The following is a 23,969-nucleotide window of genomic DNA, read 5'->3' as shown; positions in this document are numbered from 1 at the left end:
TATCACGTCCTACCGAGCAGGAGGCCTCAGCCAAATTATCTTAACCCCTTGGTCTAATTGTTCTTATTTAGAACGTGAAAAAAATCTTATCTTACAGTGTTCCTGGGTGGGGCGGATGAGATAATACATAAAGGCACTCAGTGCAGTGCCCAATAAATGCTAGCCACTGTCACGACTCCTATTTACAATTCTTCACTAGGTGAGTTAATTAATACATGTAAAGGACTTAGACGAGCGCCTGCACAGAGCCAGCCCTTAGTCATAACAGCCGACACACTTACAAGACTTACTGTGCATTTGGCACTGCGCCATCTGCTTTCTATATATTAACTGATTACATCTCACACCACGGCTATGCATACATACTGTTGCAACTATTTTCCAAATGAGGAAAGTGAGGCATGGAGAGACTGCATAACTTGCTTCAAATCCTGCATTTGGGGCCGGGCATGGTGGCACATGCCTGTCATTCCAGCAATTTGGGAGGCTGAGGCGGGTGGATCACTTGAGGTCAGGAGTTTGAGACCAGCCTGGCCAACACGGTGAAACCCCATCTCTGTTAAAAAATACAAAAATTATCATCAGGCATGGTGGTGCATGCCTGTAATCCAAGCTATTGGGGAGTCTGAGGTGGAAGAATAGCCTGAATCCAGGAGGTGGAGGGTGCAGTGAGCTGACATTGCACCACTGCTCTCCAGCCTGGGTGACAGAGACCCTGCCTCAAAAAAAGAAATCCTGCAGTTGGTAAATTATTATCATCATTCATAATACAGGGCCATATTTTCCAATTGTGTTCCTTTGACCATTGAACGAGTGAACAAGTACTCAGGCAGGGAATGGGAGGAGTATTTCAACCATTCATTAATTCAACTCAGATTTGCTGACTGTCTCCTGCTCTGTGCCAGAAACAGGGAATAGATGGGTAATGTATTTTCTCTGTGGAGCTTATAAGCCAGTGGACAGAGACAGAAAAGTGCACACACAAGACAATTTCAGATCATAACTGCTCAGAAGAAGGTGACATGATAGTGACGTATGGTGATGTCCATAGATTGGAGGGTCAAGGAAGGCAGCAACCTTCAAAGCCCCGAGGCAGGGCCAACTTTGGCATATGCAGAGAATAGCTTGGTTTGGCTGGAGCTGTTCATGCAGAAGAGTAGTGAGTGAACTTCAGTGTTTGATCTCTTCTTCATAGGATCTCATTGGATTCAAGAGGGTCTTTTAAAAAGCTAGATCATTTGATAAATAGCTGGAAGAAAGCTGGACTGAAAAAGTTTGGAAACCACTGATGTTGAGCAAGCTTTGCCATTTTAGGAATACGGAGTCCAGGGTTCCGGCTTCAGCTCCGGCCCTAACTGCTGTGTATAGCTAAGAACGTCACTGGGCATCTCTGGTCCCCACTGCACTTCCACTCCAAGAGGGGTGACAGCAGCTATAATAGTTGCCTCAGAACGGTGTTCGTGGATGAGCTAAGGGGGCTCTGAGGATATAAGCCTATGGCAGTGCGGGGTATACGAGCAGATGTGGCCAAGAGGGGTCCTTAGAGGTGGACAGAGGGAACAGAGGCAAACTCTGGGCAAGTGTGACCATCTAGAGGTTTTCTTTTCCTTGAGACGGAGTCTTGCTCCATCATCCAGGCTCGGTATGCAGTGGCATGATTTTGGCTCACTGCAACCTCCACCTCCCGGGTTCAAGTGATTCTCCTACCTCAGCCTCCCAAGAAGCTGGGACTACAGATGTGTACTACCACGTTTGGCTAATTTTTGCATTTTTAGTAAAGATGGGGTTTTACCATGTTGACTGGGCTGGTCTCAAACTCCTGACCTCAGGTGATCCACCTGCCTTGGCCTCCCAAATTGCTGAGATTACAGACATAAGCCACCACGCCTGGCCAAGCGTGACCATCTAAATGGGTGTTCTGAAGTTGCTAAAGGGAAGATGCCTTGGGAAATATGGACCTGCTTGTTGATATCACTGGCTGGGCAATTCTCTCCTGGCCTTAGAATAATCCCAGTCAGTCAGTCCAGGTCATACAGAATGGCAGAAATCAGGTAGAAAGTGTATGTGGGTTTCCGTGAGAGAAGCTGGGAACTTGGGTCTCACATTTACATGGTCAGACTATGTGCCTACACTTGAGCTGTGGAAATGGGGTACGTTATTAGAATGAATTGGGTTAGTTTTCATAATAAATATGCACATTCTCTTTTTTTTTTTTTTGCCCAGGCTGGAGTGCAGTGGCGCGATCTAGGCTCACTACAACCTCTGTCTCCCAGGTTCAAGTGATTCTTCTGCCTCAGCCTCCCAAGTAGCTGGGACTACAGGTGTGTGCCACTATGCCTGGCTAAGTTTTGTAGTTTTAGTAGAGACGGGGTTTCACCATGTTGATCAGTTGACCTCGATCTTCTGACCTTGTGACCCACCTGCCTCGGCCTACCAAAGTGCTGGAATTGCAGGCGTGAGCCACCGTGTCTGGCCCACATTCTCTTAAAAAAATCAAATACCTGAGACAGTTTCTGAAAGATGACTTGCATCTGTGCTCTGCCCTGTGCGTGTGTGTCTGTGGGTGCAGCGTGTAGGTGTCGTAGCCTAAGTGACTCTAAGGAAGTCACATAACTCTGAGGCTTCAACTTACTCTGTTTCGCAGCTTCAAAAGGGAAGGTATAGAGAGGTCGTTACCAGTAAAGTCATGGACATGCATTTTAAAAACTTCATCTAGTAAAAGAGTTATTTAAAAGAAGTCAAGGGATTTCTTCCTGCTACCTTCTCCTGCTAGGGGGCAACCTCAAACTGTATCAGTGTGGGTCCCGGAAACCACTTGAGCCAGCTACGGTCAGTGATGAGATAAGTAAGCAAAGTGCTTCATGAGCCGCCTGACTGTGTTTGTGCATTAGTGAGTCCTAAGAGATTACACCAGTGTCTTCCTCCCATTACTGTTTTTTGTGCCTGGGTCCTCCTGCTCGCTAATAGGAGGAGAAGAGCTGAGGGCCAAGTTATGTTGTGAAAGCCAAACAAAATGACTGCGACAGGTCGCCAAACTTCACTGGTAATACAGGGCCTTTTCTTTGTGCTTTGAGACTTGCTCATCCTTTTCCCACATGTAAGCTCACAGTCTTTAATCAAAGGCTTCCTTTGTCATAACTACCAATAATCAGAACTAGGATTTTAAAAGGCTGGTACCAGTTCTCCAAGCCGCTGCCTTCCCAGCTCTGTTGTATTCAAGACAGCAACCTAAAGCTGCAAACAACTCATCCTTTAGGAGGAAATGAGCAAAGAGAGATTGCTGAACCCCGCTAAAGATTTCAGCAGGACAGCCAGCATCTATCTCCCCAAAAGCCAAGATTCCAGCTTTCCCACGACGGTTCACCAGGCTGTCATCTTTCATGTACTTTGATCCTGTTTTGCCAAGTTTTTCTTCCCACCTCCCTATATCAGGAGGTCCCCCCAGCCCACCCTCAGCACCAGGACAAGGCAGCAGATCAGAAAAGACCAGACTCTTCCGTCACGGGAGTGAATTCAAAGTCTTGGCGAGGCTGTCCAGTGTCTCTTGGAGGGACCCACTGTGGGAGGAGGCTGGGCCGGCTTACCCTGGTGATCTGAATGTTGTTCAGCTGCTGCTGCCAGTGGAGAATCGTCTCCATCCGATACACCCACATGTTAATGTTCCCGACCAGCACAGACTTGCCAACTCTTTGGACCAGTGTACATAGGGACGTGTAGAGGGTCTGGAGTAGCTCCCTTATTAGTCTAATGTTTTGCTGGTCTTCAAGGACTTGAGTAGGGAAGAAAAAAATAATTGAAGTTACGATTCTGGAACACCCTGTATTTTAAACATGAGCTTTTTTCTCTGTCTCTATTCTGCTCACGTTACCCAGGCACTGCCTCTGGGGATATGGCTTTCTTTCTCACCGGTGTTTATTGTACGCTTGGCCAAGCTTCTGCACTTGAGGTTAAGGGGTAGAGTTTCCATTATCTAGGTCCCTCTTTGTTCACTTCTCTCTCATTTTTTATAAAGCCTCTTTCTCTTTTCATTGTTCTCCCAGCAGCCATGGCTCACCTGATCAGAAGGCCGCTCTGTTTGCCCAGAAGTGACCCCCCAGTAGGACAGTCAGTGGAAGGAGCACAGTTCCAGGGGTTTGGAGCCTGGGTTCTAATCCTGTCTGGCTGACTCTGTGTGATTATGGACAAATCACTTCTTCTGATGGGCCTCAGTTTCCCCATGTGTACAATGAGACAGTTGAACCAGAGACCTAACGTTCCTTCCAGCTCAAATAGTCTATGAATCTATTCTGACTTTGTACACAGGTCGATTTTCTAGGAATTTGGAACCTGGAGGCTCCATAGCCAGCACTGGGACCTGTGCCTACACTGAGAAACCTACGAGGATTATAGTAGGGCAAGTTGATGATCCCAAAGAAAGGACAGGAGGTGACGGTCTCACCCTTTGTCATGAGGATGAGTTGCACCCCTTTCTGAATTGGAATCTAGTGCTTCTGAAATGTAGCTGGAGTTACTCATTTCCATCCCTTCACATGTCTTTAAATCAAATGACATGTCCACTCCATTGGAAAACCCATCTGCCCTCCCCCATGCCTATTAAAAGGGGCAAGAGATTGAGAGAAGGCTCACCTTTCAGTACCACTTTTTCCAAAATATTCATGAAGTTCTTTTGGGCGATGCCACTCAGGGATGTGAGCTGTGACTTTGCTATCAGCTCCAACAGCTGAGGATAAAAATAGAAGTTGCCAGGCTTAGAATACAGAGATATTTTTCTCCTCTAATCTTCACTTTTGAGTCCCATGACACGTGGATACAGACTGACGGGGAGATAAATGGCAGGCAGGGCCACAGTGCAATAAAAAGCAGATGCTCAGAGTGAAAGATAAATGGGGTAATTCAAAACCCAGGATCGGGCTGAATATTTAACTGCCTTTCTTCTTTTAAATATAAAGAATTTTGGCTTCAGCCAGGGCTAATTCATTCTACTTGTCCTACTTCAGCAAGTGAAGCTGACGTACCCTGAAGGGAACAAAATCTCCCAAGACCTGTGAATGGCTGAGTTCTGCAGAATCACCTCCCAGGGGGAATTCTTCTGCCCCCGCATGAACTTCTTCCTTATTGGCACTGACTGCTCACAAGACACCTAAAGCCCGTGTTCAGCAGCCATATGCACTTTCCATGGAAGTGGAAAGTCTTATCCTGATACCTCCTGCTTCTGCACTGTTCAATAAACATGTCTATTAATTAGACTCTTTCATTGCACTTAAATTTCTGTAGAAAGATGTCAATCACGGGAAAAGGAGAGAACTTCAGGGATGTATTTTGTATGATGTCACTGTGGCTAAAAACTAGGATCCTTGTAGCTCTTGGCCTTAGATTCAATCTTGATTTGATCGTGTATTAGCTCCGTGATGATGGGCAAGTTACTACATTCCTTGGTGCCCCACCCAGTTTGTTCACCTATATTAATAATACCTAGAGTTCCCAAGGTTGTTGTGACCAACAATGGGAGAATGCACATAAAGCCCTCAGCAAGTGCCTGGCACTTATTAGGTCCTAAATAAAGGTTAGTTTTTTGTTTTGTTTTTGAGATGGAGTCTTGCTTTGTTGCCCAGGCTGGAGTGCAATGGTGCGATCATGGCTCACTGCAGCCTCCACCTCCTGGATTCAAGTGATTCTCCTGCCTCAGCCTCCTGAGTAGTTGGGATTACAGGCATATGCCACCATGCCTGGCTAATGTTTCTTTTTGTATTTTTAGTAGAGACGAGGTTTTGCCATGTTGGCCAGGCTGCTCTGGAACTCCTGACCTCAGGTGGTCCACCCACCTTGACCTCCCCAAATGCTGGGATTACAGGTGTGAGCCACTATGTCCGGCCAGTTTGTTTGTTGAAAAAGTATGTCCCATTCCTACGACCCGCACAATTACCAAAAGTAAATGAAGATAAAAACTGAAGTTACTGCATACTTAGTCCAATCTTTCTTTCATTCCATAGCAAAATTCTTTACCCACGTGGCAAGATTAAAAAACAAATAAAGGCCAGGCACAGTGACTCATGCCTGTAATCTCAGCACTTTGGGAGGCCAAGGGAGGTGGATTACTTGAGGTCAGGAGTTTGAGACCAGCCTGGCCAATGTGGTGAAACCCCATCTCTACTAAAAATAAAAAAAATTAGTTGGGTGTGGTGGCAAATGTCTGTAATCCCAGCTACTTGGGAAGCTGAGACAGGAGAATTGCTTGAACCCTGGAGGTAGAGGTTGTAGTGAGCCGAGATTGCACCATTGTACTCCAGTCTGGGCAACAGCGCAAGACTCCATCTCAAAAAATAAAAATAAAAATAACACAAAGATTCTGTTGTTGAAAAATGAAACTTTAGACTGGAAGGAGTCTTAGAGACCATCTAATTCAATCTGCTTAACAGATGAGCAAAGTGAGGCTCAAGAGACCCATCTTAAGAGCCACTGCACAACCAGTGAGGACTCGGCAGACTCCATCTCAACACAGGAAAGTAAAAGGACACAGGTCATGCTTTCAAAGACTTAACAAACAAAAGAGGTTGATGTAAAGAGAAAATAATTAACTTCATGAGAACCCACCAGGCCCCCAGAGAAAACTAATTAGGTTGATATGAAAACAGCTGTGGTAATATCCAGCCTGAGACTCAATAGATGAGATGTAGGGAACCAAGACCCCTCCTTTACATTGAAGCTAGGATCTCTGTTCCGAGGACGCTTTCCAAGAGAGTTTCATCTCCTCGCCAGGCCTCAGCCCAACCTCATTTCAGGTCAATAAACACTGAGCATGACACTGTGGTGGGTGCTGGAATCAAGGCTGAGTAATTCCATCACCCACCCCAGTGTCATGCTCAGTGTTTATTGAGCATGCAAAATGAAATGTTAAAAATCGGTTTGCAGAGGAGAATGGAAACTTCTGGATCGAGGCCCTAGGCAGTTCAGAGCACCTCTGCTTCCATGGCATTTCTATAACATTTTTGTCCCCATGCAGCCCTTCAGGAGCCTGTTAAACCACACACAGACTTTTAATTTCCTGAATGTAATTTTACTTACACACACACGCTCCCAAACCAAACTCCATTTTCTCCCTGGTTTCTGTATCTTTTCCACATGCAGGGAGGGATGAGGCTAGCTGACTTGGAGAAGGAGGTGGTTTGTTACAATTAGTACTGGTGATCTAATTGGAAGTGAGGAGCTCACTGATGTCTCCTAAAAGAGGCAGGAAATTAAAACACCAGTAGAGACCATGGCCATGGGCGGTGAGCACACCAAATGCTGTGGTTTAGCTTTGCCACCAACCAGCACGTGATAGGTAACAAAGGAGTGAAAATGGCACAAAGGGGTTGCCAAACCTTTCATGTATCTCCCTGACCAACAGCAAGATTCAGAAGGCCGAGGCGATATTCTATTAATACTCTGATCCTCACATGACCAACATGAAGCAAGATGAAAGAAAACAAAAGCCTTGGGTCAGCTCTTGAAGGGTAGTCGGCTGTGTACTGTGACTCATCACTGGGTAGGAGGTGGGGCAAGGGGTTGGGAGGAAGGCAGCCAGAGCTCTGCCTGAAATCCATCCAAAACCCAGATTCCATGTGACTACCATCTCATGAGGGTGTCAGTTTTAATCTTGTCTAAATATGCACCAATCACAAGGACAAGTAAACTCTCAACACCATGACTGTGCATTGGAGGAGAAACGAACCGACCTTTGGTCTAATCTCCTTCTTTGACTAAGGAGAAGGAGGTAATAGCAAAACTTTGTCAACTGACAGCATAATGACATGTTAACCAATCTGTGCTTCATTCTATCTCAAGAGAAAGCACCCCACCCCCACCCCCACCCTGCCGGCAACAGCCTTTTTTTTTAAACTGTCAGACAGCTGTGGAGTCAGGAGAAAGAACTCTGGAATAGGAGAAGACCTGGATTCTCTAGCTGCGTGACCTTTGTAACTGTCATTCATTTAGCAAGTATTTTCTGAGTGTCCACCCTGTCCTAGCATCGTGGTAGGTGACAGGGACATGATGATGAAGACACATGATCCCTAGACTCATGAGTTTGCTCTCCAGCCTACAGTGTAAGTCATTTAATCCCTCTGAACTCCAGATTCTTCATTTCTAACATGGAAATAAAAAGGCTATTTACTTCACAGGATTCTTATAAGAATTAGGCGAGATAAATATGTATAAATCCACGGTAAATACTAAACATAGGCATTTTTATTATAAAGTATTATTTCTTTCCCTTCTAAACTCCAGTCTTTTTGTGAGTTTAAAGTTGACATCAGGGGTTGGCAAACTTTTTCTGTTAAGCGCCAGAAAGTAGGGGTTTTAAGGTCTGTGGGCCACATGGTCTCTTTAGCACCTACTCCACCCTGCAGCTATAGCACAGAAACAGCTCTACACAATGTGTAAATGAGTGGGCATGGGTGTGTTCCAATAAAACTTTGTTTAAGAAAGCAGGTGGAGGGCCAGATTTAGCACCTAGGCTATATCATAGAGTTTCTGGTATATATCCCAGAGTTTAAGAATGAGGGCTCCAGAGGTGAACTGTCTGCCCCAGTTTTCCCATCTGTAAAATATACGCAGTAATAGTACCTATTTCAAAGTTGCTGTGCAGATTAAATGTGTTCACATAGCACTCATAACCATGCCTGGTACAAAGAATGTACTCGGTACATTATTATCATTAGCTTTTATCATAACACAGAGCATTACTAAGTAAAGTTATTGCCAGTCAGGAAATAGTTAACAGGGCAAAGTATAACCCATTTAAAGACCTTCAGAATCACTGTATTCCGATTGTGCCTGTTGTCAAACAAATGCATAAATGCTTTTAGACTGTAATATTCCTTTCTGTCATTTTACTATGTCCGTGATTCATTTAACAGCACCCTATCTGTTGAGAAAAGTTAATGTTGATACATTTTATGACTTGCATAGTGTTATCTACCATGGAGTCTTATTTTGCTGACAATAAGGTGCTTACTATGTGTCAGCAACTAAGCACTGTACAGGTGTAATCTTGTTTATCTTCAACAACCACCCAATGAGGTAGGTTCTCCATTTAACCAATGAGGGTACTGAGGCTCAGAGGAGTATTCATCTAAAGCCATACCAGCAGTAGTAAATGGTACAGCCAGGACTTAAGCCCAGATATGTTTAACAGAGAACATATTTTCTTTCCTTCCCCTGCCTCCCTTCCTTCCTTCCTTTTTTCTTTTTTGACACAGTCTCACTCTGTCACCTAGGCTGGAGTGCAGTGGCACAGTCATGGCTCACTGTTGCCTTCACCTCTGAGGCTCAAGCTATCTTCCCATCTCAGTCTCCCAAGTCGCTGGGACCACAGGGTCACACCACTACACCTGGTTAATTTTTCTATTTTGTAGAAACAGGGTCTTGCTATGTTACCCAGGCTGGCCTTGCACTTGTGGGATCAAGTGATCCTCCTGTTTCAGCTTGAGAAGTGCTGGGATTGCAGGCATGAGCCGCTGTGCCTGGCAGAACATGTATTCTCATAGTGTCAGGACTTCAGGTTGTCAAGCCAAATCGATTTACATGGAGGGCCAAATTTTAGTTCAAAAATGGGAGCAATACCATTTATTGTTATGTTCTGGGGAAACAGAGTCTAGAAATTTTATATATCATGGTGTGACTAGTAATCAACTTTTAATATTAAGGGTACGATAATGGCCAGAAAGTGCTAACAGCACATTTAGGATGAGGCGATTGCTCTGGATAAACCACTGGGTCTAATTTCCATATCAGCATCACTCTATAGGCCCAGAACTACTAGGTAGTGATGTATGGAACTGGTAGTGAAGAGAGCAGAATTTACTGATTTTTAAATTTTTTATTTTTGAGACAGAGTCTCACTCTGTCACTTAGGCTAGAGCACAATGGCATAATCTTGGCTTACTACAACCTCCGCCTCCCCGGTTCAAGTGATTGCCCTGCCTCAGCCTCAGCCTCCTGAGTAGCTGGGATTCCAGGCCCAAAATAAAATAACTTTCGTATTTTTAGTAGAGATTGGGTTTTGCCATATTGGCCAGGTTGGTCTTGAACTCCTGACCTCAGCTGATCTGCCTACCTCAGCCTCCTGAAGTGATGGGATCATAGGCATGAGCCATCACGGGTAACCCATATTTACTGATTTTATTTGTGTTAGGAGAGCTGTGTGGCTAGGAAAGTAGGTTTGTATCTAGCAATCTGTGTACCAAGATGACTTAGCCAATTGGATTCTTCGCCCCTAGCCACAAGAGAAAAAGAGAACAGGGGAAAATGTCTTCTTTGGAAGTGGCTGCTTGTTTTTGACTGGGCAAAGTTTAGCCCAGGTGCCAGTAACTTGTGGCTATGTTTAAAGAGAGGCAGGAGGAGGGAAGGGGAAGGAGGAGGAGGCTTCTCGGCTCCTCTGGAATTCCATGGTGTCATTATCGTGTGGGCACTCTGGGCATCCGGCAGGATCTGCAGTGACGAGTCGTGCAGTACCAGGAATGGCTTTGAGCTACTGGAGGGAGGGATGGTGGTCACCGCATGCTGAAACCACATCCTGCCCTTCAGCTTTGGCTCATGCTAGTTCTGGAGGCAATGAGTAGGAGAAACATCTAGTTGCAAGCAGTATCATATAGCAAATCTCAGAGCAGATATCAACTAAAGTTTGAAGTGGTGTGTGCAAGATGAATGGGCAGAAGGGAGATTTCCCTCCTAGCTCACTGCACTCGTGTACAGAGCAGGCTTCTTAAGTTTTCTTCCCTGCAGTTTATTTTAGCATAGCATTCATAGTTTTAAAAATCCATCAGTTCATGTTACTTCTTTGCTTAAAATCCTCAAATGACTTCCCTTTGCACATAGGAAAAAACTCAGTCTCCTTACCGTGACTGGCAAGGTTCTCCCGGATCTGGTTTCTGCATTTTTTTCCAGCCTAGTTTTGCATAAATTCATTCTGCCCTGGCTACACAGGCTATTGGTTTCTCGAATAGGCCAAGCTCATTCTCACCTCCAGACCTTTGCCTCTGCCACATCTTTACATTCTCAGCTCCATCCCATCTCTCAGGTCTCAGTTCAAATGTGGCCTGCCCCAGGCTCAGAGAGCCCTGCCCTGGCCATCCTATGCAAAAACCTCCCTGTTGCCATCTTTACCTTACGATGGTTTCATCTTTATTGTTCCATTTATGCATATCTGAATTGGTTTTGTTCACTTACTTGCTGATTGGCTAATTAGGATGGAACCCTCAAGACAGCAAGTGTTGCCCTGTTTCCCACTGTACCCCCAGCCTGGCACATGGTAAGCACTCAACAAATAGAGTTTTTTTGTTTGTTTGTTAAGACAGAGTCTCACTCTGTCACCAGGCTGGAGTGCAGTGGTGCAATCTCAGCTCACTGCAACCTCTGGCTCCCTGGTTCAAGAGATTCTCCTGCCTCAGCCTCCCAAGTAGCTGGGATTACAAGCATGTGCCACCACGCCCAGCTTATTTTTGTATTTTTAGTAGAGATGGGGTTTCACTATGTTGCCCAGGATGGTCTTAATCTCCCGACCTCGTGATCCACCTGCCTCGGCTTCCCGAAGTGCTGGGATTACAGGTGTGAGCCTCTGTGCCCAGAAAACAGTGTTTTTTTTTTTTTTTTTTTAAAAACATACATTTGTCTTTTTTTAATCTAAGAGTGTTGTAGCTAGAAGGGACCCAGGAAACAGTTTACCCAAATTTCCTCCTGCTATAGATGAGGCAGCTCATGATGGTCAAATGACATATCCAGGTCAATGGCGGGCCATCTGGCTATATGGGGACTGGTTCCAGACTGATGCCCCGGGAGTGGCATGGGCCCAGGAGTCAATGACTTAGAATATAAACATATCTCAATCCCTTTCCAGAAGGGCAAGCAGCCTGAGGTCTGGAGGGACAGTAAACATGTGGGCTTTCAGAAGCATCAACAAAAATAGCAGCTTCCTCTACCTGTTAGTTTCAAAGGACAAAACCGCAAGGCTGTTACCTAAGCATACGCTATCATTCCAGAGATAATTGTTAAGAATAAGAACACAATTTATCCCCAAATTCCTCTATCTCATACGACAGTGGGTGCTACAGTATGAGGTATGTCTGACTGGAAAATCTCCCAGAGTCATCAAAGGCAGAAACGAGTCCCAGCCTCAAGCAGCCCTGCCGTGCCTCTCATGCTCAATACCCAAGTCGAGTGCCCATCTATAGGAAGGCTGCATCTTCTAGAATAAACCCTTAGTTTATTGGGCACTGCCTCTCCCTGCTCTGTGTGCTGGGCACTTCCAAGACCCTTATTTACTCAATGGATAACACAGATTAAAAACCTAGAAAGTCTTGTTCTGACTTTGAGCTTGAACACTGACAGGTTGAAAGAGAAAAAAATTTCAGCGACATTAATAATCTGCAGGCATATCAAGATTGGGTAAATATTATTTGCAAGTGAAACAGCTCTCTAACGGAGGCAGTTAAAATTATAAGAAGAGCCAAGTTTACATGCATTAATTGGAGAAACTTGCCACTTCATCTTTCACCTATCCTGGTTACTTTTTTTTGAGATGGAGTCTTGCTCTGTTGCACAGGCTGGAGTGCAGTGGTGTGAGCTCAGCTCACTGCAGCCTCCACCTTTCAGGTTCAAGTGATTCTCCTGCCCCAGCCTTTTGAGTAGCTGGGACTACAGATGCCTGTTAACATGCTCGGCTGTTTTGTATTTTTAGTAGAGATAGGGTTTTACCATGTTGGGTAGGCTGGTCTCGAACTCCTTTCCCAAGTGATCCACCTGCCTCAGCCTCCCAAAGTGTTGGGATTACAGGTGTGAGCCACCCCACCTGGCCCTGGTTACTTGTGAATTGACAATGGCAGTTTATTCCCCATTGCATCAATCTGAGCAGTGATGTTTGGCTTGGTGATCTTCCTTAAACTGAGCTCCCTTCTATTTCAGCAAGCTTTACCTCTGCTCTATGGTTTTATGAGGCTGAATGTCACATTGCCATTGGCTCCTGACCCACAGTCATTCGTTCCCATTTCCAGGTTCCACTTATATCTCTTGTCCCTGCAAAGATAAGTGAGACTTATCTTTAATGGTGAGACTTGCCTCACCATCTGGCCAAATCCTGGCCATCCTTCAAAGGAGAATTTCAGGTTCTACCTCTTTCAAGAAGCCATCTCTAATGCTCCTAGACTGTATTAATTCAGCTTGCCATTTGAATAGTTATACTTTGTCCCCCAGGGTAGCCCAGAAGTACCTGACAAGCAGGGGCCAGATCTGATATGATTCTCAAGTGGCTACGGCAACACTGGGTGTTCGGGCCCAATACAGAAATACCTGTACGGGGATTCGAAAGCATTCACTTGAATCAATTTGCTACGTATGCAGACCTAACGGGAGGATGCGGTCAATTCCCTCTCCTTGTCATCAGAGACCTCGTCCTTTAGTGGATTCATGAGGCCTTCAGATTCTGAGGCCCAGATACTCAGAGCACAGTGTAAATACTCTCAAGAGCATATCTCCTTGGATGAGAAAAGGTCTGTGGTACCGGCACTGAAAACCCAGCTCACCTGCCCAATTTGGCACATCCCACGGTATAAGCCCCCAACGGAGCCTAGATGCTTAGGTAGAATCTTGTTAGAAAACATTGCCAGGATACTGGTGGTATAGGTTTAGATCCCAAGTCCTCAAGGAAAAAAAATTATACAAAATGGGCACACTTTTGATCCAGCAGTCTCCAAAGTGGTACTGGAAAGAAAATCCCGTAGAGAAATAATAAAACAGAAACTGCAGTATTTTATGTCATCTTAATCTCTGGTTTTGTGTATTTTCTAATGCCCAGAATAAGGTACCTAACATTGATGAGGACAGCAACAGCAACAACCACTCCACTCATTGAATGTTATCACGTACCAGGCGTGGTTCTACAGCATTTTCCAGATTGCAATTCGATTTCATTCTCACAGCAACACTGCAGGGTGGACATCATGACTGGCATCTTTTAGAGGTATGTGAGTGATATGTGAATTTCTAAGTATGCATGCTTAAGTTATTTTGTACAATTAGGACTATATGCTCTAGTCTCTTTGTCTTTCCCCATTTCTTTGGGAGCCCCCAATTCTGTGGGTTCCTTTACTTCTGGGGTGGTATGGGCATCTCCCACTTCTTCAGGTGGCCTCCTTTTCCTGCACAGCCCCCTCCAATTCTGTGGCCATGTCCTCCTGTCTGTGAGTGTCCCCCACTTCTAAAGGCAAAAATCCCAAGAGATGTAGACTTCCTCCTGTGAAATCACTAGCAGTTTAACCACCAGTCATTGAAGGATCCACTCTGTACCTTCAAAGTCAATGCCCCCAGTACCAAGTTGTGGTAGAGGCAGATATGCTATGAAGTTTCAGAAGGGTGGGATCACACTCATTTCTATGCATCACTTCTTTTCCTTTTTCTATTTCTTTATTTTTATTTTTTGAGACAGAATCTTCCTCTGTTACTCAGGCTGGAGTGCAGTGGCCTGATCTTGGCTCACTATGACCTCTGCATCCTGGGTTCAAGCATTCTCATGTCTCAGCCTCCAGAGTAGCTGGGACTACAGCAGTGCGCCATCAGCCCAGCTAATTTTTGTATTTTTAGTAGAGATGGGGTTTCACCATCTTGGCCAGGTTGGTCTCGAACTCCCGACCTCAGGTGATCTGCCTGCCATGGCCTCCCAGAGTGCTGGGATTACAGGTGTGAGCCACTATGCCTGGCCCGGTACATCACTTTCAAATGGGCCCGTGGCTTTGCTCTTTTGACTTTATTGCTGCTACAGCACCATCCCAGACAGCACTAGTTTGAAACCCAGGTGGCTGGGGCCACCCTCCATCAGAGGAAGGCCACCACCTGTACAGCCTCAAGTGAATCCAAGGTCACTGTGGCAGAGGAATCTGTGTGAAGGGGCCAGGCTGCTGATGCACATGAAGGCCCACCAAGGGCTTGGCAACAGCATGCCCTTAATTTAAGCCATTGGGTTTAAATTTGACTCACCGTGCCATAGTCCAGCCTTTTGTTTGCCAAACCGCCAGTCAACTTAAACTAAAACATGTTTTTGGAAAATGCTTTCAGGGGTGGTAGGAATGCAGTTACTTGCTGGGAACATTCAAATACACTTAGGGTGGTAATGCAGGAGAAAAACAAGAACACACATCAGTTTAGGTTGTGATGCTCTGCTGCAGAGGGACAGAGAAACTGGGGTTGCAAGCTTCTATTTGTCCTTGATCCACTAGCACATGTGGGTCAGTTTCCTGCAGTGAGAAAATTGGTACTCAAGTTCTCCATGACCTTCCTGGGCTGTGAATGGCAGCTACAGTTATTGTATAGTTGGGCTCATTCTCATCCCATAGAGAGAGCTAGGAGCAATCAGATCATTCTGGCATTAAGGCCCTCTCCTGTGAGAGCATGTGTGCATGTGTGCAAATATTTTAGTGATGATAAAAGGCGGGCTCCATTTTGCATTTTGCCCTCTAAGCAATGCAGTCGAAAGGAGAGAGCACTGAAGCAGGAGTTGGTGAAGCAGGCTCAGGTGTCCTGCCTTTATTTCACATCCTTTGTAAATCCAGTGTAAATACTCTCAAGAGCATCTCTCTTATCTTGTATGATCATTTTATAGTATCTTTTTTTTTTTTTTTTTTTTGAGAAGGAGTCTCCCTTGGTCATCCAGGCTGGAGTGCAGTGGCGCAATCTCGGCTCACTGCAACCTCTGCCTCCTGGGTTCTAGGGATTCTCCTGCTTCAGCCTCCCCAGTAGCTAGGTTTACAAGTGTGTACCACCACACCCAGTAGCTAGGTTTACAAGTGTGTACCACCACACCCAGTTCCCTGGCCTCTGCTTCCTCACCCCTAAAATGGGTTAACATTTGCCTACTCCACAGCTTGACCGTGCCTATCAAAGGTGTAGATATACAAAGATGGAATTTGTAAACCACAGGGTAACAGATTTGTAGTTTGCTGGTTGATGGCATCTGGGAATACCAGAGCCCGTTTGAAGTCATGACTTTCAGCACCACTGCTTGGCCTTGGCTAAGGTGCTCTGTTTCTTGTTTTTTTTTTTTTTTTTTTCTGGTGGCTTCCTCCTGCATACTAGACAATGTAGCCTCACACTCAAAGCTTCTTCTCAAGTCTGTCCAATCTCCTTTTCTAGCCATATTTAAATGAACCTTTTCTAGCCATCACTAGTGTTTATAAACTTCTTACTACACATGATTAACACACATCAACTGGCTAGCTTATTTAGCCCTCCTCATATCTAGGAGCAGGGTGCTAGTGTCATGATTTCCATTTTACAGATGGGTGAGAGAGGCGTGCCCAGGATCATCATAACCAGCTTGTGGCAACATGCTTCGATGATCTTATATATATTCTTTGAGACAGAGTTTTTAAAACAACAGCCTCTGTTGCCCAGAGTGCAGTGGCGTGATCTCAGCTCAATGCAACCTCCACCTCCTGGGTTCAAGTGATTCTCCTGCTTCAGCCTCCTGAGTATCTGGGATTACAGGCATGTGCTACCACGTCTGGCTAATTTTGAATTTTGAGTAGAGACAGGGTTTCTCCATGTTGCCCAGTCTGGTCTTGAACTCCTGACCTCAGGATTGACCTGCCTTGGCCTCCCAAAGTGCTGGGATTACAGCTATGAGCCACTACCCCAACTTCTTTTAATGCATACTTCTCAGGCTATCAGTTAGACTATACAGCAGGGGGCAATAATTTTTTTTTTCTGTGAAGTTCCAGATAGTAAATATTTTAGGCTTGCAGGCTATAAGCTTTCTGTCGCTCAACTCTAAACCCAACTCTGCCATTTTGCACAAAAATAGCCATAGACGATATCTAATGAATGAGCATAGCTGTGTTCCAATAAAACTTTATAGATACTGAAATTTGAACTGTACATAATTTCCATGTGTCATTAAATATTATACTCCTTTCAATGTTTTAAAACATTGAAAAACATGCAAATCATTCTTAGTTCATGGGGCATATAAACAGCAGCAGGTTATTGAGCTGAGAGCTACAAGTTTGCCGACCCCTGCTGCAGACGTTCAAGACAGAGTCATACCTATTTTATCTATTTCCCTCACTGGCTAGTGGTAGGGCCTGGAGAAAATAATACAGGTTTTAGAGGTGTATATGTTTGAGTTGAAGTTCAAGCTCTGTATTACACTGTACTCAGCAAAACAGATACTCTGTAACAGTTGGTTTTCTGCCCTTTCAAAGTCATATTTTTTAAGGTACTGCTCAGTTTTTATCTTAATTCCATCTTATCCCAATAATGCAGTTTCTCCAGTGACTCACTAGGGACCAGGGGAAGAGGGGCAGTTATTTGGGTAAATGTTGGTGTTTTCTGTCATTAAGCCTCACTGAAGAGAATATAAAGATTTAAAAAATGTTGGGAGCCACAGTGGCTCCGGCCAGTTATTCAGGTGCTTGAGGAGGCAAGGCTATGAGTTCAAGGCCAACCTGAGCAAAATAAGAAGCTCTCATTGATTAATAAAAAATGTATAACCATTCTAAGGACCTCAAAAGTCCCACTGCAAATAGGCAAATCTCTACCCCCAACTGTATCTGGTCTATGAATGGAGTCTGCAGGTTTCAATCACCCTTGAAAGATGGTTGCATATGCTAAAATCCTACTTAACTTTCTGAAAAGTAAGTTACATTGCATTTTGAAATTTATATAACACTTTCACACCCATTGCCTTTATTTTTACATTTTATTTTTTCATTCTCATAAAAATGCTTCAATACAGGTATGGGCTTATCCTAGTTTTACAGTTTAGAGAAGTAAAGTGATTGATTTGCAGAATCACCACAGAAAAGAGCTGGAATAGAGGAGGGGCCGTCCTCTTTGCATCACTAAATTCCTGATGGACCTCAGTACACGCCCCAGAAGTCATATCTAGAGCTTAATGTCTCAGTGCACTTCATTTAAAAATTCTCCTTAATATGCAAAGTATAATATCTAGGCTCCAAAGTAGTTTCTGAGCTGGTTCGTAAACTTGAAAACTGGTTGGGATCACTAGGCAGGTATTTTAAAAGTAGCAATGCCTGGGTACCACCTTCAGTTAACTAAATCAGAAGCTCTAGAGGTGGGCTTCTGTAGTCTGACAAGCTTCAGAGGTGATTCAAATGTGCAAGGACCCCTGGGGTCACAGCAGGCTCACCTTAGAGCTGTTAAGTGGGTAGTGGCCTCTGAAACTTTCTCCCGGTTGACTTGATGCTCAAGTCTCACTTGATCCTCTGACCTCTCTATTACCTGGTTGGTTGGCACTCACCTCCTCAAGGTCACAAACTTCCCGTCTGACTGGCTCAGACTCTGGAATCCTCTCTAGCTCCCCATGAGAATTTCCAAAATGCATTGGTCTTGAGGTGTAGGGTAAACTATTTTTTAAATGTCCTTCCACAAATCAGCAGGTTGCTGCTTCTAGAGATGTGAAATCTTTAAAACACATAGCTAGAACTGTCTTTATGTCACTGGGGCTGTGTAGAGGTGGGAGCAGGGCCAATGTATATAGCTTGAAGCCAGTGAAAATGATGTACAAATGTTACATAAACATCTTTCCAAGTTATAGTAAAAAATCTTCTGACTCGAAACATTCCATGAAATTTTCATGCTGAGTGATAAAATGATAACATTTTGAGATAGTAGTGTTAGCCGTCTCTCTGATTACCTCTGCATGTCTTTTTTGGAAGATGGCAACCAGCACGAACGTAACAGATTTTCAGAAAATGTATTTGGCTCTCAAGGCTTTAAACTTTTTTTTTTTTTTTTTTCCAAATGGCCCTTAAAATTGGTTTAGCTCCTTAGCGAAACCAGTAATCATTGAGCATGTAAACACCATTAGGTCAAGTGGAAGATGGGGATGATGTACTGGCAAGCTACTTTCCAGAGCTGGCTTAAGGATAAGAACGTATGAGAAGTATATTGAGCTCCTAAGAAGGAAAACCTCAAAACACGGTGGCTATCATTAAAATGTTTTCAAGTTCTTTATAAAAATAACATATTATTTCTCAAATTACAGAGGTCTCTAATAGTGATGGGGAAAAATTTGTTCTTTGCAAAATAGAAATATTTTTCCACTATTTCTGAACCTAACAACTTTGAAAGCATTCAGCAGTTTTTCTAAGATTATTTAAAGCAAAATGCCCATGATGTATTTTACAGTTAGATACTCTTAGTGTTCGCTGTGCTGAGTCTCAATCAAGTGTCAGATGAACCAACTGTGTTTTTAAAAGTAGAAAACATTTTAATTAACTCAATTGAAAAGGCATTTTAGGGGGAAATCAATAATTTTGGTAAGTAGGCAATAATAAACATTAGTGGCTGACTTTGCACAGTAGATTCTAGGCTGCAAAGTGCTTCTATTTATATCACTGAGTTTCCCCAGCTACCCTGGAAAGTTGAGATAAGTCCTTTTATAGAGAAGAAAACCAAGTCTTAGGAAGACTGAGACAGTTTGAAATCAGTGGAGCTGGGACCTGCCCTCAGGCTGTTTTACTTCAGATCCTCTGCTCACAGAGAACTTATGGTAGCAGTTAAAAGTGTTGACTCTAGGACTGCCCAGATTTCAAATCTTGATTTCATCTCTTTGTGACCGTGGACAAGTCATTTTATCTTGCTATACGGCCATTTGTTTAAAGAGAGATCATAAAAGCACCCACATTTTACAGGGTTATTGAAAAGATAAAAGATGAAAACTAACATACTGCATGAAATAGATTATCACTATCCGGATGCTTGTTCCTTTGCTTTATTTTTTGTAAAAAAAAATAAAAAAAAAAAAAAAAAGCAGGCAGAAAGGAAGACCATCTAAAAACTGACCATTTTGAAGATCAGTTTGTAATAAGACATCAGATCTACGTTCTTCCTCTAATACCTAGAAGATGGAAACTATTCGTATTCTTAGCAACGGAAGTTTCCAGACCATCCTGGGCCTGTTTCCAACCAGTGTAGACTAGTTTGTGGGCCCTAGGAGGACTAGGTGACCTCCGTGAACTTGCAGAGTCACACTGAATGGCATGAACATTTCACCCAAGAAGGTCTCTTATTTTTATCCCTTTTGGATTGGAAGAAGAGCTTAGCTGGAGTGAATGGACCTGCTCATGTGGTCACAGGCTCAGCTCACAGCTCCTAACCTGCTCCTTGCAGGCCTGGGTTTTTGTCAGGTCACTTTGGACAGCCAAGCCTGCATCTGCCGAGATGACAGGTGAAGGATCCAGGTCTCAAGGGGCCTTGAATGTCATCACGCTGGCTGAGTCTCTGCAATCATCTGACTCAGTAACACGGCACTGAGAAGCACAACAACCCAGGAAAAAGAAAATAAAAACCAAACCAACCCACACTCACAGGGGGAAATTTCCCTACTTCGGAGCCTAAAACCCAAACAGCTGCTACCTCCCAGGTTGAACTTGTATACAAAAGTATACAAGGGAGCTCTGGAGTGTGGGCAGGGGGAACGAAAGAGTAAACCAATGAAGAATCATCAATAACATGATAGTCCATACCCCACCGTTAAGCTGATTTCTTTACTACCTTCATCATTAATATTTTGCTAAAGCTTATTAACTTTTTTCCCCCCCAAAATATGGTTTAAAATGGAAAGCAACAGAGCTAAACAAGGTATTTTTTTTTAGCTGGAGTCTTGCTTCTGTTGCCCAGGCCGGAGTGCAATGGCACGATCTCAGCTAACTGCAACCTCTGCCTCCCAGGTTCAAGCGACTCTCCTGCCTCAGCCTCCCAAGTAGCTGGGATTACAGGTGTGCACCACCATGCCCAGCTAATTTTCTTGTATCTTTAGTAGAGATGGAGTTTCACCATGTTGTCCAGGCTGGTCTCGAACTCCTGACCTCAGGTGATTGACCTGTCTTGGCCTCCCAAAGTGCTGGGATTACAGGCATGAGCACACGCCCAGCCAAAACAAGCAGTTTTAAGCTTTAGGTAGACACGGGACTGAATACTCTTATCACATGGGGGTGGAAGGGACCCACAGGCAAGAAACATGGAAGTGCTTTAACTCAGCCAGTTTTGTGGCCTCATCTGAGAGTGCCTCGGAGCCCCCCTCAGAGTCAGCTGAAGTGGGACAAGAGGGAGACAGTGAGAACAGTCAGAGGGTAGGGATTTGAAACAGGCCAAAGTGCTCAAGGGCTTGCTTCCTGTTGAATTCTGTTGTGCTAAGGCTGTTGCCAGGGCCAGTGCTGCCTGTGACATGTTCCCCTGTATCCTCAGGGCAGGCTTGAAAGGGGCTTGGCGTGACATTTCACCTCAAGAGAGAGGCTCACTAACCGACTCACTGGGGTATTACGATGGTCCTTGCCCGTCCTGGCCAATCTCAGGGACATCTTAGTAGGACCCACTTAAGAACTTGAAGTCGCCTATAATCCCAGCACTTTTGGGAGGCCGAGGCCGGTGGATCACGAGGTCAAGAGATCGAGACCATCCCGGTCAACATGGTGAAACCCTGTCTCTACTAAAAATACAAAAAATTATCTGGGCATGGTGGCGCGTGCCTGTAATCCCAGCTACTCAGGAGGCTGAGGCAGGAGAATTGCCTGAACCCAGGAGGTGGAGGTTGTGGTGAGCCAAGATTGCGCCATTGCACTCCAGCCTGGGTAACAAAAGCGAAACTCCGTCTCAAAAAAAAAAAAGAACCTGAAGTATGTTGAAGAAGAAAGAGATTAGGGATAACGGGGTGAGGGGCTAGGGGAGGGATAGCATTAGGAGAAATACCTAATGTAGATGACGGGGTGATGTATGTAGCAAACCACCATGGCACGTGTATACCTATGTAACAAACCTGCATGTTCTGCACATGTGCACAATAACTTAAAGTATAATAAAAAAAGTAAAGAAAAAAGAAAGAGATTGAGGGATCTATCTTCTGCTTGCCTCAAAATTCTTAGGGTCCTAAAAAGTTATTTTTTGGGGAAACTACTTCAAGACAACCCAAAGAGATGATTCAACTTGGGAAGGAGCCAGGATGAGCCTTTGGGCCTTTGAGACTTACCCGGACCACATAGTTAAATCGTCGGGAATCCAGAATGGCAGTTGAGAAGTCCAGTCTGTTGAAAGCTTCACCCAGAGTGCAATATCCATGGCGCTGAAAGTGAAAACAAAGGCACAGAAGTTACTCCTGCCATGCAGAGGTCATCCGAGTCAGAATGAGCCAGTTAGAACAACCCAACTGGCATTTGCCGAATGAGCCTGATGCCCATCTTAGGTGACCTGGGGCACTGGCTTCTTTCCCTTACCCACAAGCCTTTGAGAGCCACCGAGATGGGTAACCCAGCCAGCAGCTGCCTCAGGCAGCCCCTCACATGTTAAAATCCCCCTTTTTGTGACTTGTACCATTTGGGACCTTGCTTATGATTTTTCCACGCATTAGTCTGGAAAAACAAGTAATTGCTTATTAAGAAAAGAGTGGGAGTAGGGTATGGGACATGGGAGGTCATGATGGTTGTGACAGTAACGTACTCTTGGGAAGAGAATTAGACCTACTTGAGTCAACTGTGTCACCACCTTGCCTTATACCAAGAGTCCTTTTCTCATTGTGATCATCAAAAGTGTTTTTAAGGTTTTGGGAGGAAGTGAAAGAAGTTTTGATCTTTTCACCTAAGAACTCATGGGGAATTGGGAGTATAGAGTCCTGGGTCACAGTCCCAGCTCTGCTCAGAGTATCTGGGTGGTCTTGGGAATACCACTGACCTCTCTGGGCCTCAAATCACAGAGAGAACTAGATGTTTGCCAAGGTCCCTGAGAGTGATAGAAATTCTTCCATATTGCCTATATCCCAGTTATTTTAGCAAATGCCTGTGTGGAGAGAAAATATACATAAAAGGGCTTTATAGAGTGCCATACAAATGTGGTTATTATATCTTGTCCCCTTCCACATCACACTGAGCAGGCACCGGCAAATTCTACTATATTTAATGATTAGCCCTTCCAGTGCTGAAATTTAACTGAGTTGAAGTCCAAAGATTTCTTAGAACAAAAGGGAGACACTGCCCTGAGGCAAAACCCAGGACAATATGATCATATCTTTGAGATGGGCACGTGAATCTTTATAAAGCACTTTAACATAAATAATCTCATTCAACGACTAGAGGGTCCAGTTAGTGACTTTTGCTTCTTTCTCTCTCTGTTGTCCCAAACTCTGATGGTTGGCTGGATAGTAGACTAATAGCTGCCAAGTCCCCTGTCCAAGAAGACACTCACGATTTGAAGTAATCCCCCTCCCACCATATTCCTCCCAATGCTATCAGGAAGGGACAAGGCTTAGCACGACTGTTTAGTAAATGGACGGAGGTTCACCTCTTTCGTGCTTCCTTTGTGAACATAGATCCATTTTTCTTGGTGGAAATCTATAGAGACAAAACGAATACACAGCTTTAACATTTGCAACATGCCCAAGATTTAAAACATTTCATTTCATTTATTCCAAAGTTTTAAAAGTTTTGACAAAAAAGATAATGACTCAACTAACAACTTAAGAAGTTTCAAGTGCTTCATTTCTGCAGTGTAGAAATACTGAGGCTATCAGTTGCTCTCCCTGAAGCACTCTAAATCTTTGCTAGCCAGATTTCATATACCAAAGCTCCAAAGTATAATTTTTTTTTTCCTGAAACCTTATGTTGTAAGAAATTACAGGCTGGGTGCAGTGGCTCACACCTTTAATCCCAGCAGTTTGGGAGGTGGAGGCAGGCAGATCACTAGAGGTCAGGAGTTTGAGATCAGCCTGGCCAGCATGGTGAAATCCCATCTCTTCTAAAAATACAAAAATTAGCCAGGTGTGGTGGTGGGTGCCTGTAATCCTAGCTACTTGGGGGGCTGAGGCAGGAGAATCACTTGAACCTGGGAGGTGGAGGTTTCAGTGAGCCAAGATTGTGCCACTGCACTCCAGCCTAGGCGACAGAGGGAGACTCTGTCCCCCACCTCCAAAAAAAAAGAAATAAAAAGAAAAT

At 44.4% G+C, this 23,969-nt stretch overlaps 1 protein-coding gene and 1 long non-coding RNA gene across 2 annotated transcripts in view; one reads left to right on the top strand and one right to left on the bottom strand.

The window, feature by feature from the left end:
- Window positions 1–21,829, top strand: part of LOC128929926 (uncharacterized) — a 45,092-nt gene extending 23,263 nt beyond the window's left edge. The window contains exons 2-4 of the long non-coding RNA XR_008477250.2: window positions 2,224–2,321; window positions 13,829–13,993; window positions 16,304–21,829. This is a non-coding gene — a long non-coding RNA (uncharacterized LOC128929926). The remainder of the gene's footprint in view (window positions 1–2,223; window positions 2,322–13,828; window positions 13,994–16,303) is intronic.
- Window positions 1–23,969, bottom strand: part of FBXO32 (F-box protein 32) — a 42,935-nt gene that overhangs the window by 11,387 nt on the left and 7,579 nt on the right. The window contains exons 3-6 of the mRNA XM_002759250.6: window positions 23,320–23,369; window positions 22,016–22,108; window positions 4,627–4,720; window positions 3,585–3,769 (exon numbers count right to left, since the gene is read on the bottom strand). Of these exons, the coding sequence (XP_002759296.3) occupies window positions 3,585–3,769; window positions 4,627–4,720; window positions 22,016–22,108; window positions 23,320–23,369 (422 nt within the window). The remainder of the gene's footprint in view (window positions 1–3,584; window positions 3,770–4,626; window positions 4,721–22,015; window positions 22,109–23,319; window positions 23,370–23,969) is intronic.

The sequence above is a fragment of the Callithrix jacchus genome, chromosome 16 (assembly GCF_049354715.1).
Source record: "Callithrix jacchus isolate 240 chromosome 16, calJac240_pri, whole genome shotgun sequence".
NCBI lineage: Eukaryota > Metazoa > Chordata > Mammalia > Primates > Cebidae > Callithrix > Callithrix jacchus.
The sequence above is the reverse complement of the archived record's forward strand: the minus strand, read 5'-3'. Positions and strand labels throughout refer to the sequence as shown.